General features: G+C 46.8%; 1 protein-coding gene across 2 annotated transcripts; it reads left to right on the forward strand.

Annotated features, from left to right (window-relative positions):
• Window positions 1-2,412: 2,412 nt before the first annotated feature.
• NOP9 (NOP9 nucleolar protein) lies at window positions 2,413-16,803 on the forward strand. Of its 2 annotated transcripts, none has more exons than XM_030187180.1 (11): window positions 2,413-2,497; window positions 7,495-7,869; window positions 8,760-9,215; window positions 11,266-11,373; window positions 11,683-11,824; window positions 12,817-13,009; window positions 13,760-13,900; window positions 14,854-14,973; window positions 15,263-15,493; window positions 15,836-15,941; window positions 16,169-16,803. In XM_030187180.1, the coding sequence occupies exons 2-11, from the start codon at window positions 7,521-7,523 to the stop codon at window positions 16,324-16,326; spliced, it is 2,004 nt and encodes a 667-aa protein (XP_030043040.1). In that variant the 5' UTR covers window positions 2,413-2,497; window positions 7,495-7,520; the 3' UTR covers window positions 16,327-16,803. The 2 variants fall into 2 exon arrangements, with proteins under 2 accessions (XP_030043040.1, XP_030043041.1); XM_030187181.1 differs by having other exon boundaries at window positions 15,266-15,493.
• The last annotated feature ends 5,399 nt before the right edge of the window (window positions 16,804-22,202 follow it).

The raw sequence follows: 22,202 nt of genomic DNA on the forward strand, positions 1-22,202 counted from the left end.
ATCGGAAGCCAGTGAAGTGACTTGAGGAGAGGGGTGATATGAGCATATCGGTCTAGGCGGAAGATAAGACGGGCAGCAGAGTTCTGAACGGATTGAAGGGGGGATAGATGGTTAAGTGGGAGGCCAGTGAGGAGTAGGTTGCAGTAGTCAAGGCGAGAGGTGATGAGAGTTCGGGTGGTGTGCTCGGAGAGGAAGGGGTGAATTTTGCTGATGTTATAGAGAAAGAAGCGACAGGTCTTGGCTGTCTGCTGGATATGGGCATAGAAGGAGAGGGAGGAGTCGAACATGACTCCGAGGTTGTGGGCAGATGAGACGGGGTCGGGGAGGATGGTGTTGTCGACTGAAATAGAGAGTGGAGGGAGAGAAGTGGGTTTGGGTGGAAAGACAATGAGCTCGGTCTTGGCCATGTTCAGTTTCAGGTGGCGGTTGGACATCCAGGCAGCAATGTCGGATAAGCAGGCTGATACTTTGGCCTGGGTTTCCGCAGTGATGTCTGTATTGTCAGAGGCTCCAAAGCTAGGGTTACCATATGTCTGGTTTTCCTCAGATCTGGCTTTTTCAGGGAACTGATAGGGGTCCAGACATTTTTTTCCAGCCAACCTGTTTGGGTTTCTCGGTGGGTGGGCTTGTCTTCTCCCCCCCCCCCCCCCCCCAAAAGCTTACCATAGCACACCCTGGTGGTCTAGTGGCCTCTTTAGGGCAGGAAAATACCCTCTCTGTTACCACCATGTCTTGAAAATGGCTGCTGAGACTTCAGGCGGAGGCCTCGTGAGACTGTCACTTGGCGGAAGTCTTGCATAGCCACTTGGCAGCAGGCAGGAAAGAGGGGGTTCTTTCCTGCCCCAAACAGGCTGTAACAGGAGACAAGAGGCAAATTGGTTCCAAAGGCATGACAGCTTTATTGCTAGCCATGAACAGCACTGAGTTCTCTCAGGATACTGCTCCCTGAGCGTCACCTGACACTCGTTCTTATACACTCTTATCAGTAGTCATGCGCAGTTACAGACAGAGGATCTTACACAGAACCCAGGAAACGAAACTTATCTTTGGCTTTGCACACAACCCTCTATTTCCAACACTGGTCTCTAGTCTATTCACAGTTACTTGGCATTGCATATCAATATACTGATAAGCAGCACAAGTTCCAGCTGGTTTCTGCTATCTGGCTACAGCTGCTTCTTCTGAGCTAACTGTCAGCTTGCAAGCCTTATATTTCAGAAAAGGCACAGAAGGAGAGAAAATGTATTTCACAGAAAAAAACAAAGTTAATGACTGCCATGCTACAAGTTACAGCTTCTTTTAGCTAAGCACAATAGATTGTCCTTTACAGCAAAATCTAACTGTAGTATAAACTGCAGCAAAACAGTAACTTATTTCAGTGTTCCAGCACATTTACACCATACAGCCTCTATGCATGGATCACGAGACTGCGCTGGCAGAGCCAGCTGCCTTCCCTACAACCCTAAATTGCTGACTACTACTGTACAAGTTGTCTAGCTGCTGGTTAACAAATACATACTACTAGTAAAAGTCCAAACTGCACAGGTTTAGGTCTTAGTCTAGGCTCATTATATGAAAGCTGAGGTTTTGGTACAAAGCAAAGGTGCAAGTGTGAATGCAAAGTCCATAGGTAGTATGCACAGAGCTTGAGGTTGTCCTGCCAGTCTACTGATGGCTGCAGGCCGTGCACAGTGTTTGCTTGTCCACTCCTACAAGGCCATTAGACCACCAGGGCTGCAAGGTAGAGATGGGGGAAAACTGTTTGGGAAGGGAAATGCAGCATGTACATAGATGGAGAGGCGAGGGGGACATGGATGTTTGCTTTTTTTTTTTTGGAAATGTGTATCTTTTCTTAATTTTTGTATATTTAGACCAAAAGAAAATACATGTGTTACTTTCAGCAGTATTTTTACTGCTTATTGAATCTGGCTTTCTTGGGGGAATCAATGGTATTGCATGCCTAGGGTGGGCTGGCATTTTTTTTGGCTCTGCAAATATGGTAACCCTACCCCCCCCCCCCCCCCCCACCACCACCACCACCAAAAAAAAAGCTAATATTTAATGCTGCCCCAATTCATCTCCCTCCTTGCCATCCCTGCCTTCCTTTAATTTGGGGGCACATGATCCCCTTATCCACTGTCCACACATAATTGTGTTTAGTGTCTTTTATTGGCTTCAGAGCGAATTTGGCAATGACAAAGTTTTAAAGGCAGTGGCGGGGATCTGGTGCTAATTCTAGACTCGGGTTCTAGTTTTGCTCTACAGAAGCAGAACCAGGGGCACTCGAGGGAGGAAACAGCACAAGCGACAGCGCACGATCCGAACGCAACAGCTTTGCGCATCGGACGTAGACTTTTTCCGTGGTGCCTTGTGTGTGGGTCTCCCCGGGGTCGCGGCTAATGACGTCATCTCCCTGCGCCCGGGACCACGTGGGTTCTCTGAGTCCAGGAAGAAGGAATCGCTCGCTTTAAAGAGCTGATTTGAAACCTTCTCTTTGGTAAGATGAAACTGTGGGTCATCGTGGCTGGGCTACTGGCCGGAGTCATTGAATTAGATAATTCCCATTACAGAGATTTACAGGAATTGATGAAGGGGGTCAGAGGCTGAGGATTGATTATGCTGTTATGTGTAAAACCCCTTTTAACTACCCACGGTTGCAAATGGCTTTAATCTCTTCCTGTGTCTCAGATTGTTGAGCAGGAGCTTTGGAACCTTTATTTATTTATGTTGCATTAACATGTTCTCTTAGCTTTTCCTTTGTTTACTAATCAAAAGATGTCTGGATTGCATTGGATTTATTATTTTTAACCCACCTTTATCCAAGGCAGCTTAGAAAAGTACACACATAAAATCATATATACATAAAATCTAGTAAATGCTACTACTATAAATCATTTCTATAGCGCTACCAGTCGTACGCAGCGCTTCACAATTGAGCGTGAAGAAAAGACAGTCCCTGCTCAAAAGAGCTTACAATCTAAATCAGGACAGACAGACAGGACCAATAAGGATAAGGGTAGAAGGACACATAGGAATGATTCTAAATGGAATGTTGCTACTATTGGAGATTCTAGATGGAATGTTAATGTTGCTATTCCGCTAGCAACATTCCATGTAGAAGCCTGCCCTTGCAGATCAGCAATGCGGCCGCGCAGGCTTCTGTTTCTGTGAGTCTGACGTCCTGCACTTCAGAAGCCTGCGCGGCCACGTTGCTGATCTGCAAGGGCAGGCTTCTACTACTACTACAAATCATTTCTATAGCGTTACCAGTCGTACGCAGCGCTTCACAATTGAACATGAAGAAAAGACAGTCCCTGCTCAAAAGAGCTTACAATCTAAATCAGGACAGACAGACAGGACAAAAAAGGGATAAGGGTAGGACAGACAGATAGGACACATAGGAATGATTCTAAATGGAATGTTGCTACTATTGGAGATTCTAGATGGAATGTTAATGTTGCTATTCCGCTAGCAACATTCCATGTAGAAGCCTGCCCTTGCAGATCAGCAATGCGGCCGCGCAGGCTTCTGTTTCTGTGCAGGACGTCAGACTCACAGAAACAGAAGCCTGCGCGGCCACGTTGCTGATCTGCAAGGGCAGGGTTCTACTACTACTACTACTACAAATCATTTCTATAGCGCTACCAGTCGTACGCAGCGCTTCACAATTGAACGTGAAGAAAAGACAGTCCCTGCTCAAAAGAGCTTACAATCTAAATCAGGACAGACAGACAGAACAAAAAAGGGATAAGGGTAGGACAGACAGATAGGACCTATGGGGAAAGGGGACTATTGAAGAGAGGAAGACAAGATGAAGGTTATGAGTAAGTGACAAGTTAGGACAGTGGCATGATACTCACTTATACTAAGCAATGACATTATTATTATTATTATTGCATTTGTACCCCACATTATCCCACCTATTTGCAGGCTCAATGTGCCTTACAGAGTGTTGTTATGACATCGTCATGACAGGATCTAGATACAATCAATATTAAACAGAAGATGTAAGAGGGATAAGAGAAGGAAGGGTTATGTAGGGTGGTGTAGGGTGTGTTTTAATTATTAGGTAGGTTGGGGGTGATCCAGGCTCTTTAGGTAATCTACAAAAGTAGTAGTATCTTTGGTTCATACTACCTCGGTTTGTGTTTCTACTACTACTACTACGTAACACTTCTAAAGCGCTACTAGGGTTACGCAGCACTGTACAGTTTAACAAAGAAGGACAGTCCCTGCTCAAAGGAGCTTACAATCTAATAGATAAGAGTGAGACAAATATAGGACAATCAAGCCATTGTGACATCACTGATGAGGTTGGCTCTTAGGCATTGGTGGAATGAGGCATTATGACATCACAATCTCAGCTCTGGATACCAGAGACTGAAACTCTTCACACTAAGGGGGGAAGTGGGCCAAGTATAGGACAGTCGAGCCATTGTGACATCACTGATGAGGTTGGCTCTTAGGCATTGGTGGAATGAGGCATTATGACATCACAATCTCAGCTCTGGATACCAGACTGAAACTCTTCACACTAAGGGGGGAAGTGGGCCAAGTATAGGACAGTCGAGCCATTGTGACATCACTGATGAGGTTGGCTCTTAGGCATTGGTGGAATGAGGCATTATGACATCACAATCTCAGCTCTGGATACCAGAGACTGAAACTCTTCACACTAAGGGGGGAAGTGGGCCAAGTATAGGACAGTCGAGCCATTGTGACATCACTGATGAGGTTGGCTCTTAGGCATTGGTGGAATGAGGCATTATGACATCACAATCTCAGCTCTGGATACCAGAGACTGAAACTCTTCACACTAAGGGGGGAAGTGGGCCAAGTATAGGACAGTCGAGCCATTGTGACATCACTGATGAGGTTGGCTCTTAGGCATTGGTGGAATGAGGCATTATGACATCACAATCTCAGCTCTGGTTAAATCACTGCTATATGTAATACTACTACTACTACTTAACATTTCTAGAGCGCTACTAGGGTTACGCAGTGCTGTACAAATTAACATAGAGGGACAGTCCCTGCTCAAAGAGCTTACAATCTAATAGATAAGAGTGAGACATAGGACAATCAAGCCATTGTGACATCACTGATGAGGTTGGCTCTTAGGCATTGGTGGAATGAGGCATTATGACATCACAATCTCAGCTCTGGATACCAGAGACTGAAACTCTTCACACTAAGGGGGAAGTGGGCCAAGTATAGGACAGTCGAGCCATTGTGACATCACTGATGAGGTTGGCTCTTAGGCATTGGTGGAATGAGGCATTATGACATCACAATCTCAGCTCTGGATACCAGAGACTGAAACTCTTCACACTAAGGGGGGAAGTGGGCCTAGGACAGTCGAGCCATTGTGACATCACTGATGAGGTTGGCTCTTAGGCATTGGTGGAATGAGGCATTATGACATCACAATCTCAGCTCTGGATACCAGACTGAAACTCTTCACACTAAGGGGGGAAGTGGGCCAAGTATAGGACAGTCGAGCCATTGTGACATCACTGATGAGGTTGGCTCTTAGGCATTGGTGGAATGAGGCATTATGACATCACAATCTCAGCTCTGGATACCAGAGACTGAAACTCTTCACACTAAGGGGGGAAGTGGGCCAAGTATAGGACAGTCGAGCCATTGTGACATCACTGATGAGGTTGGCTCTTAGGCATTGGTGGAATGAGGCATTATGACATCACAATCTCAGCTCTGGATACCAGAGACTGAAACTCTTCACACTAAGGGGGGAAGTGGGCCAAGTATAGGACAGTCGAGCCATTGTGACATCACTGATGAGGTTGGCTCTTAGGCATTGGTGGAATGAGGCATTATGACATCACAATCTCAGCTCTGGTTAAATCACTGCTATATGTAATACTACTACTACTACTTAACATTTCTAGAGCGCTACTAGGGTTACGCAGTGCTGTACAAATTAACATAGAGGGACAGTCCCTGCTCAAAGAGCTTACAATCTAATAGATAAGAGTGAGACATAGGACAATCAAGCCATTGTGACATCACTGATGAGGTTGGCTCTTAGGCATTGGTGGAATGAGGCATTATGACATCACAATCTCAGCTCTGGATACCAGAGACTGAAACTCTTCACACTAAGGGGGGAAGTGGGCCAAGTATAGGACAGTCGAGCCATTGTGACATCACTGATGAGGTTGGCTCTTAGGCATTGGTGGAATGAGGCATTATGACATCACAATCTCAGCTCTGGTTAAATCACTGCTATATGTAATACTACTACTACTACTTAACATTTCTAGAGCGCTACTAGGGTTACGCAGCGCTGTACAGTTTAACAGAGAAGGACAGTCCCTGCTCAAAGGAGCTTACAATCTAAAGGACGAAATGTCAAGTTGGGGCAGTCTAGATTTCCTGAGTAGAGGTGTAGTGGTTAGGTGCCGAAGGCGACATTGAAGAGGTGGGCTTTGAGCAATGATTTGAAGATGGGCAGGGAGGGGGCCTGGCGTATGGGCTCAGGGTGTTTCCTAGCCATTGTGGGCGAGCATAATTCAGGTATTGCCTGGGGCAATGTGAGTAGAATAAAAATATGAAAAGCGTTTGCTGTTGCACTTCTGCAAGCAAAGTAAGACAGGAACAGATAATGTGGAATGCCCATTGAAATTAGTGTTGCAAGTCCCATAATGCAACCTTATGGGGGTGGTCAGTAATCCCAGGACCGTCCTTAAATCCCCAGCCTGGAACTGGGTTACCTGGCATCTCATGAGATTGAAGGGGGGCAGACTCAAGAAAAATGTCAGAAAGCATTTTTTTCACGGAGAGAGTAGTGGATGCTTGGAATGCCCTCCCGCGGGAGGTGGTGGAAATGAAAACGGTAACAGAATTCAAGTACGCGTGGGATAAACATAAAGGAATCCTGTTCAGAAGGAATGGATCCTAAGGAGCTTAGCCGAGATTGGGTGGCAGAGCCGGTGGCGGGAGGCGGGGATGGTGCTGGGCAGACTTATACGGTCTGTGCCAGAGCCGGTGGTGGGAGGCGGGGTTAGTGCTGGGCAGACTTATACGGTCTGTGCCAGAACCGGTGGTGGGAGGCGGGGCTGGTGGTTGGGAGGCGGGGATGGTGCTGGGCAGACTTATACGGTCTGTGCCAGAACCGGTGGTGGGAGGCGGGGCTGGTGGTTGGGAGGCGGGGATAGTGCTGGGCAGACTTATACGGTCTGTGCCAGAACCGGTGGTGGGAGGCGGGGCTGGTGGTTGGGAGGCGGGGATAGTGCTGGGCAGACTTACATGGTCTGTGCCCTGAAAAGGACAGGTACAAATCAAGGTAAGATGTACACAAAAAGTAGCACATATGAGTTTGTCTTGTTGGGCAGACTGGATGGACCGTGCTGGTCTTTTTCTGCCGTCATTTACTATGTTACTATGTTACTATCTCTGAGAATAAAGGAGCCTTATAACTTTTGTGTATCCGCAGCTCTGCTCATCTGCCCTTGTCTTTTGTTTTCCTAGGACAATAAAAGTGACAGTTAACAATTATGGGAATAAAGAAGAAATCTGAGGAAGATAAAAGGAAGAAGAAGAAAAAAAGACAGTCCTTAGAAGCCTGTAAAGGGAAGAAAGGCAAAAAGGGAAGAGAAGCTGCCTTCCATGGTACAGTGAAGACTTTATCCTTGGAGCCTGGAAGTAGTGAACAGATAGTGGGCGATGAGATTCCTTCCTCAAAAGGACCACGTAAAGCTGGGAACCCGTGTAAGGGGCTGAAGCAAAAAGAGACCCGCGATTCCGACAAGAAGCAGCAGCCTAAGCTGGACCCCAAAACTGTGGGGTATTTCCGGCGAGTGCATGAAACCCTCCAGCAAGATTTCGACTCTGAGCAGGAGAAAAGTGAGCAGAACCAGAGCTGTATAAACTTCCTAAAGCTTATTTCCACAGGACAAGCGGAGCACGTGCTGTTTAAATGCATATTTTTCTTTTACTTTCCATATCATACGGGAAATCGTGAGATAGGCGGGGGACGGTAGATAAAAAAAATAATATAAAGAAGCATTTCACCATAGAAAGGGTGGTGGGGACGTCCTCCCAGAGGAGTGATAATAAACAGATAGACCTGGGAAAAACACAGAGGATCCTTAACTGTGGTGAATTGACTGGTAAAACCAGAGGTCACGTAGAGTCTGGGGTACTGCACCTAAAAAGGAACTTGGAAAGAGGACACGAGTGGGCCTGGAGGTTGTTAGTTACCACGATAGTCTGTGTTTTTTTATTTTTTTCTTGTTACATTTGTACCCCGCGCTTTCCCACTCATGGCAGGCTCAATGCGGCTTACATGGGGCAATGGAGGGTTAAGTGACTTGCCCAGAGTCACAAGGAGCTGCCTGTGCGTGAAGTGGGAATCCAACTCAGTTCCTCAGGACCAAAGTCCACCACCCTAACCACTAGGCCACTCCTCCGCAAAATAATTTTTTTATTACGCACACGCCTGAGTTGCAGAGTACTTCTTTACCTGTAATTCGGTTTCTCTTCCGGTACCTGCATATAATGTGTGTGTATGTTGGGTCGGGGGGTTCTGTTGGGACATGGCAGACAAGCTACTTTGTTCCTTTTCTGTCCCTTTATCCTATCGCATACTGTAGTTCTCTCCTGTCTTTCTTTGTCTCTTTTCTTCCTGTTTCTTGTCTCACTCCGTTTTATTTTATTTTTAATATTGTAAACTGCTTGAATTGAATGAACCTGGAAACTTGAGAGCGTCTGATTCTTGCCCTCCTTTTTTTCAGGGCTCTTTCTGAGGAATGTGCTTGAAGAAGTGAAGGGCATTGAATTTGCTGTTGCCACCGACACCCTTGGGAGTGTTGTGTTACAGAGACTGTTGGAACTCGCCTCTCCTCCGCAGGCTCTGCGCCTCCTGTTTGCCCTGTGCAATCACTTCTTCCAGGTCTCCTGCCACCGGAGCGGCGCTCACGTCATTCAGACAGCTCTCCTGCAGTACCCCAGGCTCCAGGAGCAGGAGCAGGGGCAACAAGCAGCCAGTGCCGAGGAGGGGGCAGAAGAAGAGGCTGCTGGCAAACTTGAGGACATTGTTTTACAGCTGTGCACAGATGTGAAGGATAAGTTCTTGATGTATAATGAGAATACACACGGAAGCTTTGTGGTACGGAGTCTGTTCCAGGTTCTGGGTGGGATTGTTCAGCAGGAGAGCGCAAAGAAAGGATCACGTGGTCATACAGTCGGGGGTAAGTGAGATTGAAGAGAAGATGGAGAGAGGAATCGAATTGTTCTGTATGGGTCTATCGCTAGGCACTGGAGGGGATTCTAATCTTTTATGATAAACTGGTTTTTTTTTGTTCGTTATGATTAACGGTTTGAGTTCTGTTCATTGTTTAATCAAAGTCTTTTACAATAAAGCCATCAATCTAATGTTAGAAAAAGTAACAGTGCAGATAACGTTGGCTACACGGAAAGATGTTTCACCGCTTAACAGAGGATATTTTGCCAGTGGAGATAAGGGAGCCACAGCACCAAGTATCTTTAAAAGCAAACCAGACGAGACTATGATTATTAGACAGTCCAACATTACGGAAATGCAGCAGGGACTCCAGAAGATCACCAGATCCAGAGTTTTGTAGAAGTTTGCCTTTACCCCACGGATCAGCGTTGTTCAGTCTGAGATCTGTGGTACCTGAGAGTTCGAAAGTTCTGTGGTGCTGTCATTCCTCTCCCAGCCGTTTCCTTCTTCCACTGCATAGATCCTCTGTGTGTTCAAACCCCATCGCACCCATCCTCGCGAGATTTTATGAGAACGGTGTGGGAGTATAGCCAATGCGCTGCTGAAATGTAACGTGATAGTTTTATTCTGCCAACTCCCCAATTAGGTTCAAAGCAGATAATAACCACTGGAACTATTGTACAGACAGAAAATTAACAAAAGAACTTTTTAATCAGATATATCTTCAAAACACAAAATAAGAAAATTCAGATTTCAAATCTTTAGGTAGAAAGTTACAAAACTGTATCGATTTGATAATAGAAAGCGATAAAAATTTTGTTTATAACAAAAGCCTTGAAAAGAAGGATAATAAATGAGAAACAGCTGCACAAGAAACTTGAGTACTGTTGGGGAAGGAAAATCTAAATATTCTGGAGATGATCCGTCAAAGATTTTAGAAATCATACAGGCCAGTTTAAAAAGTACCTGTGCCTGAACAGGCAGCCAGTGTAACCGAACAAGAGATGAGTAGCCCTATCGAATTTCTTCAATCGAAATATCAGTTTGGGAGCAGAGTTGAAGTTTAACTGTGATTGTGGAGTATAGTTTATTGCAATAGTCCAAGTGTGGTAGAGTAAGGGCCTGAACCAGTATTGAAAAATGATCTTCTGAAAAAAAAAAAAAAAAAAAAAAATACCATGACGGAGTTGTCCAAGCTTTAAAGAAAACAGCGTTCACTACCTCGTTCACTTGTAGTTCTAGGGAGAGTGTAGTGTCAAAAGTGACGCTCAAGGTCTTCGAGAGCATTCCACCTTCAGAGACATTGGGAAGCTTTAATTCATTAGGAATAGACTGTACTTGAGAATGTTGTTCTATCAATGTAATACAGTTGGCTATCTTTGATAACTAAAGCCCTGATCAAATGAGGTCATGTAAACATTAAACAAGATGAGGGAAAGCGTTGGACCACTCTGGCTTCCCCCATGTCTGTCTCAATAGCAAACTATGGACTTTTTCTCCAGGAATTTGTCCAAACCTTTTTTTTAAACCTAGATACGCTAACCGTTGTTACCACATCCTCCGGCAAAGAGCTCCAGAGCGTAACTATTCGTTGAGTGAAAAAATACTTTCTCCTATTTGTTTTAAAAGTATTTCCGTGTAACTTTTTCTCGATTTTATCTGGAAAAAAATGAGCGAGAGTATCTCCTGAAGAGTAATAAGGTTCATTGGGAAGGGGGGAGGGGATATTGAGGCTGGTGGGGCACCAAGGGAAGGCAGTTGAGACTGAGGTGTTGAATTTTGATAGGGACCGACTTCGTCCCTCCAAAGGGATTGCCTGATCCCCAAAAAGATGAAAATTATGGCCACAGGAAGAGTTGTCAGGCAGGAGGATTCCCTGGACTAACTCTCCTCGCCCATTTATATCCAGCTCTCATCAGGGATCCATAAGTTTTTGTGTTTATTTTAAGCTTTCTGTAGAGTCTCATGCAGGCCTGCAGGCCAGCCCCAAGTTCAGACTCGGAAGAGAGTTACTTCTGGTGCTTTCTTCACTGCAAGTGTGTCTGTCTCTTTTTCAGGTAGGAAGGCAAACCCTGGGAGCAACCCACTGATAGAGTTTGAGGTGCCGGAGAGCTTCCCAGAACAGTTAAAGGAACTGGCCAGCTGTTTCCAAGAGAACATTGCAGGTAGGAGATGTCGGTCTCAGAACTTGGAAGCACTTGTGAAAGGAACGTGTTAAAAATGGGGACCTGCAGGACCTGTGAGCTCTGCCTCCTCTCCTGCCCAATTCCATGAGCACCTCCTACTGGTGGAGGCTGGAACTGCAGGAACTGGTAACTCCACTTAAATCCAGTGCCTCCTTCTGGGAAATATGGGGACCACAGGGGCTAGTAATGTGCCTCGTGCTGGGAGAGGCTGGGGCTGCATGGAATGTGAACTTGGCTTCTGCACTGTAGGACGCTGATTTGCCTCTTTGTTTCCTGGTTCTCCTTCAGGGTTTGTAACTGGCAAAACAGCCAGCCTGGCGCTGCAGGTGGCACTGCAGGTGCTGCGTAAGAAGCTGCCGCTCGTCTGTGCTGAGCTTTGCGATGCCATTGTGAGCTTCTTGTCCTCTCGCAACCCCTCCGCAGACTACAGGTAAAGCAGCGATGGCCGAACTTTGCATCATCATAATGAGACACGGTCCGTTGCGTGTCTGATGACATCACAGATTGGCTTGTTTTCTGGGCTTATCCATAAGCTCCCTTTGCGGAGGGGGGAGTTAAGTAATAGCGATAGAGGGAGGTTGGATTTGGTTGGTACAGGCTTTTGGTTTGTTGAAAATGTGATTTTGTGGCCACGTTTGGTTTGGCTACGCTGGCTCCCTATCCGTTTTCGCATCCTGTTCAAACTTCTTCTACTAACCTATAAATGTACTCACTCTGCTGCTCCCCAGTATCTCTCCACACTCGTCCTTCCCTACACCCCTTCCCGTGCACTCCGCTCCATGGATAAATCCTTCTTATCTGTTCCCTTCTCCACTACTGCCAACTCCAGACTTCACGCCTTCTATCTCGCTGCACCCTACGCCTGGAATAAACTTCCTGAGCCCCTACGTCTTGCCCCATCCTTGGCCACCTTTAAATCTAGACTGAAAGCCCACCTCTTTAACATTGCTTTTGACTCGTAACCACTTGTAACCACTCGCCTCCACCTACCCTCTTCGTCTCCTTCCTGTTCACATTAATTGATTTGATTACTTTATTTCTTGTCTATTAGATTGTAAGCTCATTGAACAGGGACTGTCTTTCTTCTATGTTTGTGCAGCGCTGCGTACGCCTTGTAGCGCTATAGAAATGTTAAATAGTAGTAGTAGTAGGGTGGGGGTGGGGTGACGGGTATAATTCTGCTGTGTTAAGGTGCTATTGGTGTTTATTTTGCCATGCAGTATTTAAACTTTCTAATGAGAGCAAAACGCATCCTCCTGATCTTACAGCCAAAGGAAGAAATACAAAATCAAGCCAGGTCCCCTTTAACTTCACCAGCACTGGCGACAGTGCGTGGGCCAGGTGCACTGGAGGAACAGGGCTCGTGGCCTTGCTGGGTTGTTCTGTGGTAACTCTCTTCCTCCCTTCTCCCATCCCCCTCAGTTCTCTTTTGGTGTTCCTGAAGGATCAGACCAGCAGCCGTGTTTTGGAGGAAGTTCTGCTGGTGCTGGATGGGAAGCGTCTGAAGAGGTTGTTTCATTCTCACTTTAAAGGGCACCTGCTTGAACTTTCTGCCCACCCCATCGCCAACTTCACCATCCAGAGACTGCTGGCGGCCATTCCCTCCAAGAAGCTGGTAAGAGCCCCCTCGTCCCCAGATTTGAAATCTTTGACTGTACCAGGCTTTTTGCCATACTGATGAGCTAATATCGCTCACTCTTATGCACGTACATTAAGATGGATTATACGTTGGAGGAACCCGGGATGTCGAGTTGGTACACCAAAGCTGGAGTTGGTCCTTTGCTTCTGACTCCATCCAAAATTGCTCCCGATTTCCGATGCCGAACTCCACAGCCTTGGGAAGAACACCTCCTGTACTTTCTATTCCAAATTCTCTGTGCAGTAACGCCTTATGTTTTTAGAGGGGTTCCCCCCCCCCTCCAAACAGTAATTAAAGCGAGTAGCTTTGAGCCATAAGTTTGAGTAAAGAAAGACGCAGATGTTTCTCAAGAATCTTGTAGAGGAAGAAATCTTTCTGTAACACTTAGGGAGCTGTCCAACCTTTTAGAAATGATCTGGGAAAGGTTTCAGAAAAAAAGTTTAAAGGCGTGAGTTTCTAATTGCAGCTCTGGTTTTATTAGGGGGTATGTGAGATTTGAAGGGGTTAATTTGAGTTTGGAATACATCAGGCACTGACCAACGTCATACACCATAAAAAAGTAGTATTCTCTGTTCTGTAGAGGTTTTGTACTTTCAAATCACTTGTGTCCTGAGAGAGTGCCAAAGGAGGACAATTCTGGCCTCTCCCGGTACAGAAGAGAACCATTTGGGGAGGGGGAGGGGGTTCTGTTGTGTCCCAAGCCAATATTTTGCTTTTGCTTTTCAGTTTGCCACAGTTTTCGATGAGCTCAGTCCAGGGCTGGAGGATGTGCTGGCGAAAGGTCACATGGGGGTGATAACTGAGCTGATAGCAGCATGCAGGAGGCACAGCTGCAGGCAGAAGGAAGGGCTCGCTCGCCTCATGGAGGTTTGTACACCTCTGGTCCTTTCTGTGGCAGTGAATAGAGGTGGTGACCTGTACCTGGAGGCTGACCGAATTTCGGATTCGGCACCAAAGCTTTAACCCGCCCTCCCACCCCCACCAGCAACACCACCGCTGCTGCAGGCCAACCCTCCCCTACCTTGTCAAAGCCCTGGTGGTCTAGTGATGTGTCTTCAGGGCAGAAACATCCCAAATTGCTCCTGTTCCCTTCCTCCATGCTGAAAAAATGGCAGCCTCACGAGATTGTTGTGGGAGGTTGTGGCTGCCATTTTGGAATTGAGAATGGTCTGAGCAGCAGCTTGCTCAAGCCGTTCCCAGTTCCTTATGGTGGCAGGCAACCTGCGCAGTCTGGGCTACCGTTTTTCAGCGCAACAGCAGCGGAGACAGGAATCAATTTGGGATGCTCCTGCCCTGAAGAACCACTAGACCATCATGACCTTTACAAGGTGAGCAGGGCCTACCACGGGGTGGGGGGGGGGGGGGGGGGGCAGGGGGAAGAGAAGGAAGGGGCGAAGGGCGTGTTTTCTGTTAGTGGAGTTGTGGGGAGGCTGGCCTGCAGCAGCAGTGGGGGGCAGGGTCACAGTTTTGGTTCCAGCTCAAATTGAGCCATGGATTCAGTTTCGGTCAGCCTCTACCTGTGCCTGTGCTCAGGGAGGGATGCGATTCTTTTTTTCTGGGAGGCTCAGTTGTACTTCCTTTCTGAAGACTTTGAGCTCCCAGGAAGTGTGGGACAGGGGGGCTGTGACGAGACAGGTGTATATGTTTGTGCAGCGCTGCGTATGCCTTGTAGCGCTATAGAAATGCTAAATAGTAGTAGTAGTAGTAGTAAGGGGTGGATGTGGGGGGGGGCGTGGGATGAGGGTTGATGGGTATTGGATATCGCTTGGCTTTTCCAGGATTAATAAATGACGCTGTTTGGCATATTTGGAATCCTATAGGCATTTCATTGCGCAGTACCCGCATCCCGCCGGATCACCTGCTCCTTTCTCTTCCTATCACTGCTCACGTATGAAATATATTTCGGAAAGGATGACTCCGAGTGTGCCACAGAGCATCAGGTAATTGGGAAGGGGGATGGGAGCAGACTCTGTCCCACGATCAGTGCCATGTTTGCACCAGTCACCGCTTAACTTCTGGGTTAGGACATTGGATTGGGTTAGGTGGTGGTGGGGAGTGGAGGGGAGTTCAGTCTACAGCTAGCAGGGTCTCTGGGACAGTATGCTGGTGGATGGTGGGGGGGGAATGATTTTAAGATGGCTGAGTTCAGTCCTCTGCGGTTCTTGTTGCTCTTTCATTGCCATTCAGGGTATTAACAATTAACGTCTAAATTTCATTCTTGATGTTGAGGAGGAGAGCGAGAGACCACTGCAAGATGTTAACTATCACGGCTCACTGCTGATGCAACACCTCCTGCACTTCTGCGACCCTGCGCCAGTGCTGCTCAGCCTCGCTGCTATGACCAGCGCAGACCTCATGACTTTGGCTTGCAGTAAGGCGGGGAGCCATGTGTTCGATGCCCTGCTGACCAGCAGTTCCATCTCGGAGAAGCAGTGGAAGAAGGTCCTGCGGAAGTTAAAGGTCGGCTTGAGGCGGATTTGCTGAGCATTTGTGAGATGTAGAAACTGGGAACTCTTAGGAAACATCTTTCCATCAAGTGTCCACACTGAAAGCAAATGACTCATTCATAGGGGGCAGATCACACTGCAGGGTTAGTTTCAAGACACTGCGTGGTGACCGGTTACACTGCCGGGTTATTATGGGGGCACTTTGTGGAGACAGACCACACTGCGGGGTTTACTAGCGGGAGGGACATTGCGTGGAATTGGCATCACTTTATTAAAACTTACTATACCGCCCAAACTGACTTGGGTGGTTTACAATGTTTACTGATCTCATCTCTCTGTTTGCTGTATTCGGTAGGGACACTATGTTCAGCTGGCCTGTAGCAAGTCTGGCAGTCGAGTCCTGGACAGGGTTTGGAATGTGGCGACCCTGGCCATGAAGCAGGAAATGGCTGAGGAGCTGGGTATGTCTCTAAACTACCAGAATCGTATTTTTGTGATTTGAAATGACCAGTCACTTTATTTTGTTTCCATGTCTTTTTTCTTCTTTGTCTTCTTTTTTCCAAATAAAATGTTTATTTAATTTTAGTTTTTGTATTTTAGGATTGGAAGTCAGTACAGTGATGAAAGCGGCCGCGCTGTAACAAACTTAACCCCCAAATTAATTTATGTTTTTTAAACTGTTCTGCAGCTGAGCGGGAGCGGGAGCTCCATGGCGATCCCTTCGGGCATCACATCGTTCGCAACTTTGCCTTGACCCACTTCCTGAAGCGCAGGGGCGACTGGGAAGAGCACCAGCTGACTGAGAACAAGCGCAGGAGGCTGTTTGCAGAACTTCTGGAAGACTAAGGAAGGCAGCGCTTGGATTGTGGGGGATCTCAAGATGCAGCTTCCAGGCTGTGATGTTCTTTTAGATGCGAGAAGGGAGGATGCAGATAACGGAACCAGGAGCCTGGGTGACAGCCAGAAGGGACCACACCGTTCCGGCAGAGCTCTGGCTTATATTAAAGCCCTTGTTGTGACTAACAGAGGACTGAAGTCTGTAACAGGGAGATATTATTTCATAGCAAGCCGTCGTTCTTGGCTAAGTGCTTTATCCTCTCATAGAGAACCATTTTCTTGTGGGAAGGGATGAGGGAAATGAAGAAATTCCCCGTGGTTTGGTTTCAGATGTGTATTTCTTCCTGCATTTCTGCTTTATGCTGTTCCTCTCAAGGAAGCTTTTAGAAACCTACATTTGAATAATTTAATGTAACAAAGTTTATCCTATATAATAAAAGGCACCTCCAACATTCTGAAGCTGACTGCATGGCTGAGGCATTCCTGCTCTCTGTATCCATCTCCTGAATTGACATCACGTACTTCCGGGTTCGTCACAAGCAGAAGTGACCAACCACACGAGGTTTCTCGGCTTCAGAATGTTGGAGGTGCATTCTATTAAATAGGATTGGTCAGTTCCTTTCCTATATAATAAAAGGCACCTCCAACATTCTGAAGCTGACTGCATGGCTGAGGCATTCCTGCTCTCTGTATCCATCTCCTGAATTGACATCACGTACTTCCAGGTTCGTCACAAGCAGAAGTGACCAACCACACGAGGTTTCTCAGCTTCAGAATGTTGGAGGTGCATTCTATTAAATAGGATTGGTCAGTTCCTTGACGCACAGCCAGAGCTCAGCGCCCTGCACAGTAACGCTCAGACACCAGAGGGAGGGAGGGGGGGCCTGACACCAGAGAGGGGGGGGGGGGAGGTATCTCTGCCACACATTCACTCTCTCTCTCACACACACTGTATATCTGTGTGAAACACTCTCTCTCACACTGTGTCTCACTTACGCACTTGCACACACTCTCATTCTCACAGACACACTCGCACCCAGACTCACTCTCTCACACACTCTCTCTCTCTCAGTCAATGTCTTTCTTTCTCTCTCTCACACACTGCCTCTTTCACACTCTGTGTCTCACACTGTATCATATTCACTCTCTATGTGTCACACAGTCACTCACACACTCTCTTGGTCTCATACACTCAGTCTCACAGAGAGTCTGTGTCTCACACACTCTCTCTCTCGCACACACTGTATCTGTGTGAAACACACTCTCTCTCACACTGTCTCTCACATACACACTTGCACACTCTCTCTCTCACAGACACACTCACACCCAGACTCTCTCTCTCTCTCTCTCTCACACACACACACACACTCGCACATTCACTCTCTCTCTCACACACAGTCACTCTCTCAAACATACACACTCCGAGGAAAACCTTGCTAGCGCCCGTTTCATTTGTGTCAGAAACGGGCCTTTTTTACTAGTTATTATTATTATTGCTTCTGTAGCCTCTACTGAAATTCTGAAGTCAGGGATGTGCTGGAACTGACCCTTTTTGTAATAGTTCTCTCTCTGTACTGTTTCAACTGGAGTCTTTTGGAGAAATAAATATTCACAGTATGTTTGTATGTGTATTGATTTGTCCATTGGCACACAGCTTTCTTTGTGATCTTGAAAGAGCACAGTTGCTGTATTGGGAAAGCAGTATCTTTGCAATTAAGCATCTTGCAAGCTAATGTTAATGATTATTGGTATTACTGTAAGATGTAACATAGTAACACCATCTAATGCATTTTTTTTGAGGGGGTAAGCAAACATGTGGACAACGGGGAGCCGGTTGATATTGTATATCTGGATTTTCAGAAGGCGTTTGACAAAGTGCCGCACGAAAGACTCCTGAAGAAATTGCAGAGTCATGGAATCGGAGGTAGGGTATTATTATGGATTAAGAACTGGTTGAAAGATAGGAAGCAGAGAGTAGGATTGCGTGGCCAGTATTCTCAGTGGAGGAGGGTAGTTAGTGGGGTCCCGCAGGGGTCTGTGCTGGGTCCGTTGCTTTTTAATGTATTTATAAATGACCTAGAGATGGGAATAACTAGTGAGGTAATTAAATTCGCCGATGACACAAAATTATTCAGGGTCGTCAAGTCGCAGGAGGAATGTGAACGATTACAGGAGGACCTTGCGAGACTGGGAGAATGGGCGTGCAAGTGGCAGATGAAGTTCAATGTTGACAAGTGCAAAGTGATGCATGTGGGTAAGAGGAACCCGAATTATAGCTACGTCTTGCAAGGTTCCGCGTTAGGAGTTACGGATCAAGAAAGGGATCTGGGTGTCGTCGTCGATGATACGCTGAAACCTTCTGCTCAGTGTGCTGCTGCGGCTAGGAAAGCGAATAGAATGTTGGGTGTTATTAGGAAGGGTATGGAGTCCAGGTGTGCGGATGTTATAATGCCGTTGTATCGCTCCATGGTGCGACCGCACCTGGAGTATTGTGTTCAGTACTGGTCTCCGTATCTCAAAAAAGATATAGTAGAATTGGAAAAGGTACAGCGAAGGGCGACGAAAATGATAGTGGGGATGGGACGACTTTCCTATGAAGAGAGGCTGAGAAGGCTAGGGCTTTTCAGCTTGGAGAGGAGACGGCTGAGGGGAGATATGATAGAAGTGTATAAAATAATGAGTGGAATGGATCGGGTGGATGTGAAGCGACTGTTCACGCTATCCAAAAATACTAGGACTAGAGGGCATGAGTTGAAGCTACAGTGTGGTAAATTTAAAACGAATCGGAGAAAATTTTTCTTCACCCAACGTGTAATTAGACTCTGGAATTCATTGCCGGAGAACGTGGTACGGGCGGTTAGCTTGACGGAGTTTAAAAAGGGGTTGGATAGATTCCTAAAGGACAAGTCCATAGACCGCTATTAAATGGACTGGAAAAATTCCTCATTTTTAGGTATAACTTGTCTGGAATGTTTTTACGTTTGGGGAGCGTGCCAGGTGCCCTTGACCTGGATTGGCCACTGTCGGTGACAGGATGCTGGGCTAGATGGACCTTTGGTCTTTCCCAGTATGGCACTACTTATGTACTTATGTACTAACATAGTAGATGACGGTAGAAAAAGACCTGCACGGTCCATCCAGTCTGCCCAAGAAGATAAATTCATATGTGATACTTTTTTATTTGTACTGTCCTCTTCAGTGCACAGACCGTATAAGTCTGGCCAGCCCTATCCCCGCCTCCCAACCACCAGCTCTGGCACAGACCCTATAAGTCTGCCCAGCACTATCCCCGCCTCCCACCACCAGCTCTGACACAGACTGTATAAGTCTGCGTGGCACTATCCTTGCCTCCTAACTACCAGTCCCGCTTCCCACCACCAGCTCTGGCACAGACCGTATAAGTCTGCCCAGCACTATCCCTGCCGCCCAACCACCAGCCTGGGCACAGACCGTATAAGTCTGCCCAGCACTAGTCCCGCCTCCCAACCACCAGCTCTGCCACCCATTCTAGGCTAAGCTCCTGAGGATCCCTTCCTTCTGCACAGGATTCCTTTATGTTTATCCCACGCATGTTTGAATTCCGTTACCGTTTTCATTTCCACCACCTCCCGCGGGAGGGCATTCCATGCATCCACTACTCTCTCCGTGAAAAAATACTTCCTGACATTTTTCTTGAGTCTGCCCCCCTTCAATCTCATTTCATGCCCTCTCGTTCTACCGCCTTCCCATCTCCGGAAAAGGTTTGTTTGCGGATTAATACCTTTCAAATATTTGAACGTCTGTATCATATCACCCCTGTTCCTCCTTTCCTCCAGGGTATACATGTTCAGGTTCGCAAGTCTCTGCTCATACGTCTTGTAACGCAAATCCCATACCATTCTCGTAGCTTTTCTTTGCACCGCTTCAATTCTTTTTACATCCTTAGCAAGATACGGCCTCCAAAAATGAACACAATACTCCAGGTGGGGCCTCACCAACGACTTGTACAGGGGCATCAACACCTCTTTTCTTCTGCTGGTCACACCTCTCTCTATACAGCCTAAAAACCTTCTAGCTATGGCCACTGCCTTGCCACACTGTTTCATCGCCTTCAGATCCTCAGATACTATCACCCCAAGATCCCTCTCCCCTTCCGTACCTAGCAGACTCTCACCGCCTAACACATATGCCTAACATATGTGCCTTATATATTGTACATCAGGTGTATGGCCATAGGTGGAGGGGCACAGCCCTCTCTAACGAGGAGGTGCTTAATGAGCGGCAGCAGCAGCAGGCGATGTGGGAGGCACAGGGAAAGCCCAGTGGCAGAAGCAAGAGCATTAATCTTGCTATTTTTCTGTAATTAGAGTCAAGCTGTGCACCTTTCCTGGGCAGAAGTAAATGATGCTTATGATTTTACTCCTGGTGTGCCCCCTCTGAAACCATAAGATGGGCTGTATACTGCTGTGAGCCTGGCGAAAGAGTGCAACTCAAATGTAATTACAGAAAAAGGTCACCACTGGTAGTGTCGTTCTTCCTGCCACAGTGGAAAGGGGAGATGCTGCAGTGTTTGGAGGGAGAGAGGAGATACTAGACCATTAGGTAATGATGAGGAGAGGGGAAGATACTGGGCTTTTGGGTTGGGGGAAGGGGGTGTTAGGATGCAAGGGTAGGGGGAAAAGGAAAGAAGGGAGATGCTCGACAGGGTAGGAGAGGCAAGGGGGAAGTAAGGAGTAGAAAGATGTAGAGGAAAGTGCTGATAGGGAAAACATAGTAAATGATGGCAGATAAAGAGCTGTACGCTCCATCCAGTCCAGAAAAAAAAAACATGTAAGGGAGGAATAGTGAATGAACAGCAGCCCCTGGAAAGAATTTGTGTAAACAGAGGAACGCAGAAAAATGAAGCTGGAACCCAATGGGATTGGGAAAACAAAATGCCCAGATAACAAACAGAGTGGAGGAGTGGCCTAGTGGTTAGGGTGGTGGACTCTGGTCCTGGGGAACTGAGTTTGATTCCCACTTCAGGCACAGGCACCTCCTTGTGACTCTGGGCAAGTCACTTAACCCTCCATTGCCCCATGTAAGCCGCATTGAGCCTGCCATGAGTGGGAAAGCGCAGGGTACAAATGTAACAAAACAAAAAAAGGGTTCCAGGGGTGATCTTGGAAATTACAGATAGGTAAGTCTGTAATTTTGGATAGCTTCCTAAAAAAAAAAAAAAAAACATTCATAAGCCATTATTAAAAGGGACTTGAGGAAAATCCACTGCTTATTTCTAGGATAAGCAGCATAAAATACAAGATCTTGCCAGGTACTTGTGACCTGGATTGGCCACTATTGGAAACAGGAAGCTGGGCTTGATGGACCTTCGCTCTGTCCCAGGGCCAGATGCACTAAACTCATCGTTAGAGCCTTTCCGTACCGTAGCGAATCGGTAGGGAACGGCTATGCGTGAAGGAAAGGGCATGCAAATGAGCTGTTTGTTGCAGTTCACTTGCATTCTCTATTCCCTCATAAAACAGTCGGAGACTCGGCCGGTAGAGCATGCGCAGAGCAGCAAAGCGTTATGCTGGCTGCTCTGCGCATGCCAAGGACATCCTTTATGGACGTCCTTCTCCTTCTAAAAAGACGTTCTTTTTATAGGCTACAAGAAGCAAGAGATTAAAAACTAACCTGATGATACAGAGGAGCCTTCCACCCAAGAAAATCGGGACGTGAGAAGACACAAATCAAAACTTTTTGGACGTCCCTCCCTCCAGGTCTCTGTCAGCCAATCCCAGCACGTTTAGCTGATACAGCTGAGAGACCTGGAGCTGATCAGTTATGCTATTACTTACTTGTTCTGGAGTGCTGTATTTTGTTATGCTGTTTTGATAAATGTTCAATAAAGGCTTCATACAACTTAA

The sequence above is a fragment of the Microcaecilia unicolor genome, chromosome 14, assembly GCF_901765095.1.
Source record: "Microcaecilia unicolor chromosome 14, aMicUni1.1, whole genome shotgun sequence".
Taxonomy (NCBI): Eukaryota; Metazoa; Chordata; class Amphibia; order Gymnophiona; family Siphonopidae; genus Microcaecilia; species Microcaecilia unicolor.